The 12051-nt window shown below is 30.8% G+C and overlaps 1 protein-coding gene across 1 annotated transcript; it reads right to left on the bottom strand.

Moving 5' to 3' along the window:
* Positions 1 to 3477: 3477 nt before the first annotated feature.
* Positions 3478 to 11927, bottom strand: LOC105132585 (chalcone synthase 1-like). Its single transcript, XM_011036156.1, has 3 exons — positions 11916 to 11927; positions 5040 to 5292; positions 3478 to 4588 (listed from the first exon to the last, which is right to left on the bottom strand). Exons 2-3 carry the CDS (start codon positions 5215 to 5217, stop codon positions 3567 to 3569), a joined length of 1200 nt encoding a protein of 399 aa, XP_011034458.1. The 5' UTR covers positions 5218 to 5292; positions 11916 to 11927; the 3' UTR covers positions 3478 to 3566.
* Positions 11928 to 12051: the final 124 nt, after the last annotated feature.

The raw sequence follows: 12051 nt of genomic DNA, 5'->3' as shown, positions 1-12051 counted from the left end.
AGATGTAAAAACCAAAAAAAAAAAAAATCATCGAAGCTATACCAAAAGGCTTTCATCCTAAAAAATAAAAAATTGTCGAAGCTATACCAAAAGGCTTTCATCCTCACACATCACCGAGTAAGATGATTTCATCAGCACTATAAAACATTATATTTAAAGTTTGGTAGTTATTGCATGCGTATTCACAATCCTAAGATCATTCTAAGTTGTTAGCATTTTTGTTACACATGCTAGTTATTTTTCTCTTGGTCATTTAATTTAGGTTGTGATTTTTTTATTTAAAATTTAAGTTTTAGTACTTTGATTATTTTAAATGTATAACATTAAGTTTGATTGTGTCCAATCAAACAATAGAAAATTTTTTCTAATATATGGAGAAACTTGTATCAAGTAAAATAAATTAGCAAGTTCAAAGATAAATTAATTTATTATAAAGGAATTATGTTTTAAAAAAATAAAAAATTATTGAAGGTCAAATTTTTTAAAACACAAAAACCTAGCCAAGGGAAGTTTTTTTTTTTTACAAAAAAGACAGAAACACGGGAAAAAAAAAAAGTTGAAGTGTCTTATTGGTCAGTGAAACAACCTCGAGTCTCTTAATGTTTTTTACAATTGAATAGTTTCAAAAAGAAAAAATATAGCTATTTCATCAAGCATTAATTATTTTACAAGAAGAATCAAATAAAGCATAAGAGGGTAGGGTGGATCAAATGATCATTGTAGTCAAGATTTTGAGACCAATACTAAATAGAATCGGTATAAATAAACAGGATGTATCTTTAAATTTATTCTGAAAAGGAATTTAGATTTAGTTGATGGTATAAAATATATCTATAGAGAGAAAAATAACATTATTAACAGAGGAGGGTTTTTTTTTTCCTTCAAAAACACTATAGAATATCCCAAAACAACACGGTGTCCACTTTTTTTTTCAAATGGATGACCAATTAGTTATTCTTCTAGCCACAACCAGATTGAATGGTCTGTCGAAAACCCGAGGGCTCTATTCTCCTCGTACCGAGCCCAAGCCTCGTTGCCCAGTAAGCTATAGCACTGTCAAGACTGGATGAATCGAACTACATCTCCATAATTAAGCAGCGCGCCTTCTTGCCAATTTAGAAGACAAATTATTTTTTTATAGTTTTTTATATTATTTTGACATGTTAATATTAAAAATAATTTTTTAAAAAATAAAAAAAATATTTTAATATATTTTTAAATAAAAAATATTTTTAAAAATAATACTGTGTGTATCCCGTGGCATGAAATTAATTATTATTTGTTTAGAGACATTAATAGTAGACGTGGATTGGAACAAGAGTGTTTGCATTAAAGACAGCAGTGTAATAGCCCATGTATGACCATTTGACCTAAGCTGGGTTCTCCTGAGAGTGTTTGTTCGTGTTCAAGTATAATGGCTTTATGCATGGAGATGGACATCAACTCCGATCCGAAAACCTAAATTATTGAGTTATGGCTTCTTATATTTTTTTTTATGTGAGATATATTTAACATTCATAAGGACACCCAACAAGTCTCTTTCATCGCATATGAGCACATTTAAATAATCGGAGCACAACCCTTGCAATAAGAGTATTTAACAATCTGAGCTCGGCGCAGTTCAAAGCTTAAGGATTGGTTTCTTTGCTCAACCATGAAAATTAAGTTCAGCTCTGATGATACCGATTTATCAGGGAATTGTTTGTGTTTGGTAAAATACATGGATCGTTACATTCAGGTTATATATATATAGATTACTATTTAAAAAAATTAATTAACATATATTTTGCTAAGTACTATTTAAAATATATTTTTTCATGTAAAGATAAACATTTAGATTTGTAATCATATATAAAAACTAACTATTTGGCTCACGACTAAATTGTAAGTCAGATAATTCTTTTTGACAAAAAAAAAATATATAAGCTTTTTTAATGTGTTTTTTTAATCCTAATTATAAATAAAAAAATCTATGTATATATTTAATTGAAAATATTGATAATTATTTATGTTAATAAATATAAAATAAAATAAAACATCAATTTATTTATTCAACTTGTCTGACTAGGGAATAAATTTTTTTCTAACATAAAAGATTTAATTTGTAAATATTATTAATATATTTTTTAATATCGAGTAAAAAATATAATTATGGATTAAAAAGTTGATATTTGTATAAAATAAAATATAATAAAGATTATATATTTTAATAATAATTGGGGTATAATAATTGATGTAATAGTTAGTATAAGATTAAAAAAGTATTAATCTATACATGAATGTAAATAATAATAAAAAATTAAATAACAAATATATTTTAAGAGATCATTTATAAGAATAAAATACTAAATCAAAAATAAAAAACAATATTTATGAATATATATAATTAGTTTTAGATTCTTAGTTAATAATCAAATATATTTTTCAAGCCAAAAACAAGTTAAACTACGAAAACAAGCCGTCTCTTTTCATCTATCTAGAAAGAAAAATATCTCCCGCATCTATCCTTGTCAAGTCATGTTTTGTCAAGTTTCCATCAACACGAGCAATATTACCATCATTAACCGTAGTCTATTGAGTTGCATTGATGGAACCGGCCACTTCGCTTAAAAGTTGTATTGAAAGTATGCTAATTTTGTTTTAAAAATACCTCAAACCTCAATTATTAAATTGATGGATCCGGCCACCTGTTCCATATAATATACAGAGACCTTTTAAGGGATTTCCATGAAAATGCTAGGCAAGATAGCACTATTCGCATGTTATCTTCCGAAAGAAAAAGAAAAAGGGAGCCTGTTGTCTTACTGTGGAGAAGTATAAAGCGCGAGCCCTCTCAATCAAATAAAACAGTAAACCTTACCTGAAAATGAAACTAGCATAACGTTGAGAGAGGGCAGGAGAACCACTCGATTGCCATATTATGATTATGCCAATGCCCTTTAGACGAATTTCCCACACAGTCAAATGAGCATCTCTTCCATTATATGCATACACCTTTTTATCCAGTCTCTGACCTTTGTGAATGAGTTACTTAATCAACATGATTTTGTCCCTCTTGAAAGTGATCTCTAATTATTCCCTTTACCATATCCTTTTCTCAAGCTTTTGGAGTCCGATTGTATTGTAATAAAATCTATAGCACCACGCCGCCGGCCCCCACAAAAAATTATCAAAGAAATGTTACATGTCGGTGCAACCTGTCATGGCAGAGCATGGATGTAACTAGCTTGTGGGGCACTTGTATCTCTGAACAATCTTTCTTGTAGTTTAATTTTTCTGTGACAAAGATCTGAATTTGTTTTGTTTCTGAACAGGAGAACTGTAAAGGTGGTGTGTGGTTAGTGTTATAAGATAAAAAATAAATATAAAATTAAAATATATTTAATTGAAAAGATAATTCGATGAAAGGTAGAAAACAGTTTCTCATAGAAACCGATTCCACCAACAAAAACAATGCTTTGATTAATCAATGCTGTGTGATTCGAAGGGAATATTAGAAAGAGATCCTTCCTTGGAATATGCATGCTTCCAAATTCCTAACATGCATTGAGGTTTTATTCTCAACACTAGAATCCTAGGTTAACAGCACTACAGGCATCCTGTCTCTTCGAGGCGAGATGATAAGAAATATAGGTTTTGATTTGTACAAACCCGAAAAGGACGCCCCATTCCAACCCTTCTCCAGTAGATTTAAGCCCATCCTCGGCAGATTTCTTCCTCATCTCGTCCAAAATAAAGAGCACACATGCACTGGACATGTTACCGTAGTCGGCCAGTACTTGTCGAGTGGCTCGCAGTTTTTCAGGTTTAAGCTCCAACTTAGCCTCCACCTGGTCCAGGATTGCAGGTCCACCAGGGTGCGCAATCCAGAAAAGGGAGTTCCAATCCGAGATGCCCAAGGGCTTGAAAGCCTCGGTCAGACTCTTTTCGACGTTCTTTGAAATAAGCCCAGGTACATCCTTGAGCAGGTGAAATGTAAGCCCAACTTCACGAAGATGTCCATCTATAGCCCCATCACTGTCGGGTAGAATAGTCTGGGCTGCAGACACCAGCTCAAACAAAGGCTTCTCGATCGCGGGCACAGGGTCCGCGCCTATTATGATAGCAGCCGCGCCGTCGCCGAACAACGCTTGACCCACAAGGCTATCGAGGTGGGTGTCACTAGGGCCACGAAATGTCACTGCTGTTATTTCTGAGCACACGACTAGCACGCGAGCACCTTTATTGTTCTCGGCAAGGTCTTTAGCTAGACGAAGCACCGTCCCGCCAGCAAAACAACCTTGCTGGTACATCATGAAACGTTTTACCGATGGGCGGAGACCCAAGAGCTTAGTGAGTTGATAGTCAGCCCCGGGCATGTCAACACCACTGGTTGTGCAAAAGACCAAATGGGTTATTTTGGACTTGGGCTGGCCCCATTCCTTGATGGCTTTGACAGCTGCTTCTTTGCCCAACTTTGGGACCTCCACCACCACCATGTCTTGCCTAGCATCCAATGAAGGTGCCATGTATTCGCATACACTAGGATTTTCTTTCAAGATCTCCTCGGTCAAGTGCATGTATCTCTTCTTGATCATGGATTTCTCGCCTGAAATACATGGCAAAATAAAATTTCATAAATATCTAGCACGACAAGCAGGACATCGCTGGTTTTTCTTTCAAGGATGGAATATTAAAGTGCAATAACGCCCCAAAATTACCAAAGGCCAAGATAATTTTTTTATAGGAAATGTTTTTCACTCATCACTAATTCACATATATTTGGACAAATTTTATTTTCACGAGTATTCCTCAAGAAAGGGCACGCGATTTAGCCATCTAAATTAATTCCACGATGCTCCCGATCCTATATATCATTTCCAAAATCTATGGAGGAATCCTTGGCGGGTAACTAGATTCTCAGAACTGAATTATGGGACATGATCTAGCAGCTGTAAGAACAAGCAAGGCGATGAAATTATCTCTAAAGAAAAATGATCATGAAGTAATATCTGTGTAATGGAAATGCCAATAGCTTAATGATCACAAGTCAGTCTTACACATTCGCTTGAACTTTTCTTTAAGCTCCACCTTATGCTCGCTGTTTGTGATACGAAAATAGTAGTCAGGATAGGTGCTTTGATCAACACAATTCGGAGGGGTTGATGTTCCAATGGCCAAGATGGTGGCAGGGCCCTCTGCCCTCTGCGCCTTCCGAATTTCTTCAACGGTCACCATTTTTTTTTTTCGGTGGAAAAGATTACAAAGAAATTAAATCACACGAATCACCACAACAGTAGCCTAGCTAGGTAGCTGCTGCGAGAGCTAGATAGGATGCGTTTGAGAAGTTCGAAGAGAATGTGGCTTTTATATAGAGTAAAAGCACAGAGAGCGCGAGGTTAGCTGTGATCTTGTTCCAACTACAAGTATAAAGAAGGGTTAGCTGAGATGCTCACGTGCTTTATAAATGCCTTTCTAACCAGTCTACCAGTGACTCCATATTGAATGCTGGCTGTCGTGGCACATCACAGCTTACGGAAAGTTTCAGGGTGACAAGAATATTATTATTTAGTATTTCTCTCATTTTTTGGCATGGCATGTGACGTGATGTGGATTTTCTTGGCATTTAGCTATCAAAAATTGGCTTAAGGTGCAAGAATAGCCCCTTATTTTGCATCAATTTTGACAAATGAACTCTAGCAAAGAAAGATTTGGTCACATCCCATGCTGTATATATAGAATTTTATTAATCAACCCAATTGAATAAAATTTTGAAAAATTAAACACTAAATAAAATTCTATATGTACAACAACTAATATATCTCAAAGGATCTTGATTTTTAGAGAAATCTTAATGGAAAATTTTCATATGTATGGGAATTAGGAAGTGAAAAAAGTTATAATTTATTTTGAAAAAATTATAGATCTTTAGGGGAAAAAGTAAAACAATCAACCATCATTTTTTTTTTGAAAAATCTAAGAAATAAGAAAAAATATTTTTTTGAAAAAACTTAAATTAGTGAGTTTTTTTAAAAAATAAAATAAAAATTCAAAATTCTAAGAGAAAGATTATAAAAATGGCCAACCATTAATTTTCTACTCTTCTTAAGTTTCTTACCACAAGAAGCCCAAGTGGTAAAGCCTTGACATGTAAGTGAAAGTGGTTGGCTTAAGGTTATTTCACAATCAATTTTGTATTTTAAAAATATTTAAATGTAAATTTTATTTTATTTATTTTAAATTAATATTTTCATGTTATTTTAATACTTTGATATTAAAAATAATTTTTAAAAAAAATATTATTTTAATATATTTATAAAAAAAATACTTTAAAAAATAATTACAATTCTACTATTAAATATCCCTATCATGAGGAAAGTCTTGCTTAATATTTGTTGACAAGGTCTTATATGTGCACAAGCTATAGACATGTCATGGATTTTGGGGTGAATTTATGCTATGATCTTTAGGTAAGGTACTCGAGCAACATCCCATCCCTTATAATTATACCACATGAAGATAAAGGTTACAAGCCATGAATATACACAACTCAAAAGCTCAATTTAGTAAACATCACATGTAATAGTATACAACCTCCTCCTCTTCCTCATTCCTTTTCTGCTATTTTTTCTCGATCAACTATATTGGCCTTGATTATTTTTTATTTACTAACTTTAAAAACTTTTAATTAAGTACAATTATCTAAATTGTGTTAATTTTTATGTTATTTGATTATGTATTCTTTAACTCTAACCATTTCAAATTTAGTGCATTAGCAATGAAATCTCTTCTCTACCTGGCAGATATTTTAATAAAGTTTTGAAAAAATAAGTGTGTTAAAACCAATAAAATAAAGAAATAAATAAATAAATTTGATTAAGAAAAAGTGAGAATTAGTATACCAACAATGTAACTTTATAACACTGGTCTCGAGAGATATGACTGATAAGTAATCCCAATAAATTAGAACCTAGAAGCACAGGAGAATACTCCCTCCTATTTCTTGGAATAAATATTTTGGAAAGAGAAAATATGTTACCTCTAGCTTTTGATATGGCGTTGTTTTGTAGTTTAAAAAATAAAGTTATTTCAAATAGCATAAAGGTATAGTATGTTTTTAGGGTTTTTTTTTCCTTGTACGTGCTAATAAAAATTTGTAATGAAGTGAGTTGAAATTATATTTTACCCCACTTATAATTTTGAAAGTGTTGAGTTAATTAACACATATCATAGTTTTTCATGGATAGAATTAAAAACACCCTTTTGAAATCTTGGTTACGAAAAAATTATAATTTATAATTTTTTTAAAATTTACTTTTTAGAAAACATGATCGCAAAAGTTGTTATAATATCAAACACGTATTAATAACACATACACAAAAAAAAGCTTGGTTAAAGAAGACGCGTAGTCAAACAAAGACAAAATATGGATGGATAAAAAAAGATGAAACTTATTAACAGAAACTAACAGAATATTAAAAAACACCATAGACATATGCTCATTTGCATTATTCACTATAACAATGTAATGATGCTTTTCTCTTCAATAAAAATTCAAATGCCTTGATCTTCGGGTTTAGATCTTTTTTCAAAGCTCATTAGCCATTAAAGAATTTATTAGGAATTTTTTTTTAAGTATAGAAAAATGAATTTTCATTAAATTCAATATTTTTGGAACTAAAAAGAAAGGATATTTATGCCTTTTCGCCTTTTCAAACACATTAAAATAACATTGAAATCATAAAATAAAACATGTGTCCACAAGTTTTTCAAGTTTTTTCACTATGATTTATTTTGCTATCATCAATTTCATGAAGGGTTATGTTGTCTTTTTTATAAATTAAATATTATATCAATAGAAAAAAGGTGTAGGCATATGGGAGGTGCTTATGCACTCTTTAGACAAAGTGTGCGACTGCTCTTAGCAACAAAAAATAATTTTTTACTATTTTGCTAGAATTGTCGTCATGGCTTTTTATTTTTGCGATGCATATCAATATTGGTGGGGTAATTGGTAATTGATAGGTTTTTTTTCTTCTTTTCTCTCTCCTCCCTTAAAAATTACCACTTGACCCTCTTTATAGTTGATATTTCATTTTTAATCTTAATTTTTAAATTTTATTGTTAGCCTTTCTACACAAGTTTTTTTTGTTTTAAATTTTATCATTCAATTCTAATTTGTTATATATTATTTTTTCAATTTGATCTTTATTCTTTTGACTTTTTTTCATCTTTTCCTAAATTGATTTTTATTTTTAATTTCGCACTTTAATCAAAATTTTGTGTGTATGTCTTATTTCAAATTTGATTCTCATTTTGTTTTTATTAAATTGACTTTTATTTTAAATCTCACCTTTCAATGAAAAATCAAATTTATTTTGTATTTCAATTTTAATCTTTATTCTTTTTTTTTTTATCTAAAGTCAGCTTATATAATTGAAATTCTTTCTTTAATTTTATTATTTAACATTTAATTGATTATGAATTGAGTTTTATGGTTTTTTAGATAGAATGTTTTCAATATAGAGAGCCAAATCATAAGTTTGAAAAGTTAACACAGGTTGATATTATTTTATTTTTTTGTTTTTAAATGGTCTTTATGATTTTTATTATTTTCTTTTCTATCGAGTTATCTTGATCTCATAACTTAGACATGAATTTGATGGGCTAACCTGAGTTAGCTCAACCCTAATTATCGAGGTTACGAGTTTTTCATGCTAACTCCAATTAAATCGAATCAATTTTTTAGGGCCTTTTCTCATCTAATTTTATCCTTGATGGTATGAGAATTAAGCTCTAACATTTTTTCTTTTGAAAAAATATTTTATTCTCAAATTATCATGATCATTTTTTTTTTTAATTTGGTCTATATGTTATCATTGCTAATATTTTTATCTCATAATTAAAATAAAACCAAACCTGATTCTATTAGGTTGGTGACTAAATTTTATGACCGGAAAATTTACTATGCAACTTTTTGGTGTTTGCTTTTCAACGAAGTAATCCTGATCTCTTGACTCGAGTCACTAGTTTCATATATCAACCTAATTTAAGTTAGGTCTTGTTTTTTTAGATCCTTTATATATATATATATATATATATATATATATATATCATTTGAAATTGGGTTATTGTGTCTTGAGCTTCATTATTTATCCCACTTTCTTTTTTGTGAGTTTATCCGAGGTAGTGGGAAAGTTGAGTTAACTCGGGTTTACTAAGGGTTTTTTTATTAAATTAATTTTTTTTAATTTTATCATTTAATATTGAATTATTGATTTTTAAGTTTTATGGTTTTTCCGCTTTTTTTTTCTTGTGTTGTCATCTCGAGTGCGGATTAATCAAGTTAACCCGAGTTAACTTTGTTTTTTTATAGCATTTCTTTTTCCTTGACTTTGACCTTTAAGCAAAAAATTAATTTTTATAATCTCTATCTCATATCGCAAGTGATCAATTTATCAAGTTAACTCATGTTGATTGGGAGTGCTTTCTTTGATGTTATGTTATTTGAAATTGATTTTTTTTTCAATTTTATTATTTAACTTTAGGTTATTGGCCTTGAGTTCAAAGATTTTTTTAACTTTTTTTTTATGCGAGATTATTTCGATGTCATATCCCATATCATGTCTTATTTAAATAGAATTGTGTTAACTCGGGTTATCATCACTCGAATATCATTTTTTGTATTGAAATTTTTTTGACTCAGCCTATAACGTAGTATAAGCTATCTATCTAATATATAAAAGAAAAGAGGATAAAGAATAGCTGTTAAACATAGTTTATCCTTTCAAAAAATGAAAAAAGCAATTCACTCGAATACCATTTGATATGTAAGAAGATTTATAAACTATCTAATTAATCGTTATAAGTTGTGTACATAAGCCTATATAAAATCTCCTAAACTGTTCTAAATTGCGTTTAAAAATTTGTATAATGTTTGATTCATCATTCTAAGTTACAGGTGGATTCTTGTAACGCATGAGCACAATAGCAAGTTAATTATTACAAAATAAATTATCATTGTCGCGGGATGCAAGCCGGCGCGATGTCATCTAACGACGACTGAGGCTGTTGTCGTGCCTCCTATATGAGGTATTATATGTTGGAAAGGGTTTTGGATTTCACCGTAAAATTATTATTAATGTTTAGGAGTCGTCACCTAGTATTATAGTCACTAGAAACCTATGGCCTACGAGAGTCTAAGTAAGGGACTGCTGTGCAAGAGAAAGACACATCCCCTCCAATGCACCCTACCTAAGGTAAGCTACATTGTTATTTTACTATTTTTTTCTGAGTCGGGTATCTATTAGTCTTTTCTAAGGCTCATTACTATTTTTTTATGAGTTGGGTATCTATTAGTCTTTTCTAAAGCTCAAGATAAATTTATCTTCGTGAGAGAGTCTCTAACTTATTTGATAAAATTCTAACTATTCTAAAGTCTGAATTTTAGCATCGTATTTATTTACATCTTATATCTTTAATGCCTGAGGATGTACTTTATCATGTAATTTTACACTCCACAGATATTAAAGTCTACATCTGCATTAAAAAAAAAAAGATTGGAAAAAGATTTTTGACATATTGGCCAAATTCTAATGGATAATCATAAACTAGTTACGATATCCATTTTTAGATTTTTTTAACATGAAAAAAATATAATTTTTGTTTTTTATGAAAAATATGCTTCGAAAAATTTCAGGATTTGGCCATATACAACAAAATATTTTTTTATTTTTTTGAAAATGGAAATTGATTTAAAATTTTTTTGAGATTTTTTTTTGAAAATATTTTGAATTTTTTAATAATTTCAGAGGTAACTGAGTATTTTAATACCAAATTTGTATTTTATAGTGTGAATACATTATCCGATATTATACAAAATTGATAGAAAAATATGTGAGAAAATCACAATTTTTTGAAATAATTTTTTAAAAACTTTTTAAATTAAAAAAAAAAAAAAGATAGCATTGTCCCCTTGCATGAACTGCGGACATGAATTGTAATTCACGTTCCACTATTCAAAATAGTGAAACTCTAATGAGAAAGATGAAGAACCAGCGGAAGAGTAGCAAATCATCTGGTGTGGCGGTGATGGCTGGCTAGTGGGGAGGATGACCTGAAGTCGGCGGTGAAAAATACGGTGGAGTTGGCTGGAGCGACTACAACTAAAAAAGAAAGAAGAAAAAGTTGCAGATGAGAGAAAATGTTAAGGAAAAGAGGGAGAGAGTCTTGATGGCTGCTTGGTGGCCAATTGATGATAGAAAAAGTGAGGGGATTATGTAAGAATGGCGACTCAGGCTATGATAAGGATGGTTGTCGGTGGAGGAAAAAAGAAGAAGAAGAAAACCTCAATTATTAAATTGATGGATCCGGCCACTTCGCTTAAAAGTTGTACTGCAAGTATGCTAATTTTGTTTTAAAAATACCTCAAACCTCAATTATTAAATTGATGGATCCGGCCACCTGTTCCATATAATATACAGAGACCTTTAAGCGATTTCCATGAAAATGCTAGGCAAGATAGCACTACTCGCATGTTATCTTCCGAAAGAGAAAGAAAAAGGAGCCTGTTGTCTTACTGTGGAGAAGTATAAAGCAAGAGCCCTCTCAATCAAATAAAACAGTAAACCTTACCTGAAAATGAAACTAGCATAACGTTGAGAGAGGGCAGGAGAACCACTCGATTGCCATATTATGATTATGCCAATGCCCTTTAGACGAATTTCCCACACAGTCAAATGAGCATCTCTTCCATTATATGCATACACCTTTTTATCCAGTCTCTGACCTTTGTGAATGAGTTACTTAATCAACATGATTTTGTCCCCCTTGAAAGTGATCTCTAATTATTCCCTTGTATCTCTGAACAATCTTTTTTGTAGTTTAATTTTTCTGTGACAATGATCTGAATTTGGTTTGTTTGTGAGCATGAGAACTGTAAAGATGGTGAGTGGTTAGTGTTTTAAGATAAAAAATAAATATAAAATTAAAATATATTTAATTGAAAAGATAATTCGATGAAAGGTAGAAAACAGTTTCTCATAGAAACCGATTCCACCAACAAAAACAATG

This window comes from Populus euphratica, unplaced genomic scaffold, assembly GCF_000495115.2.
Source record: "Populus euphratica unplaced genomic scaffold, PopEup_1.0 scaffold87.1, whole genome shotgun sequence".
Taxonomy (NCBI): domain Eukaryota; kingdom Viridiplantae; phylum Streptophyta; class Magnoliopsida; order Malpighiales; family Salicaceae; genus Populus; species Populus euphratica.
The sequence above is the reverse complement of the archived record's forward strand: the minus strand, read 5'-3'. Positions and strand labels throughout refer to the sequence as shown.

What these genes read in the sequence shown, in the direction of transcription:
- LOC105132585 (XM_011036156.1), bottom strand. Translation starts at nt 5,217, where the DNA reads ATGGTGACCGTTGAAGAAATTCGGAAGGCGCAGAGGGCAGAGGGCCCT. An exon ending in AGAAAAGTTCAAGCGAATGT is followed by an intron (nt 4,589 to 5,039) that starts GTAAGACTGACT and finishes CATGTATTTCAG; the next exon opens with GCGAGAAATCCATGATCAAG.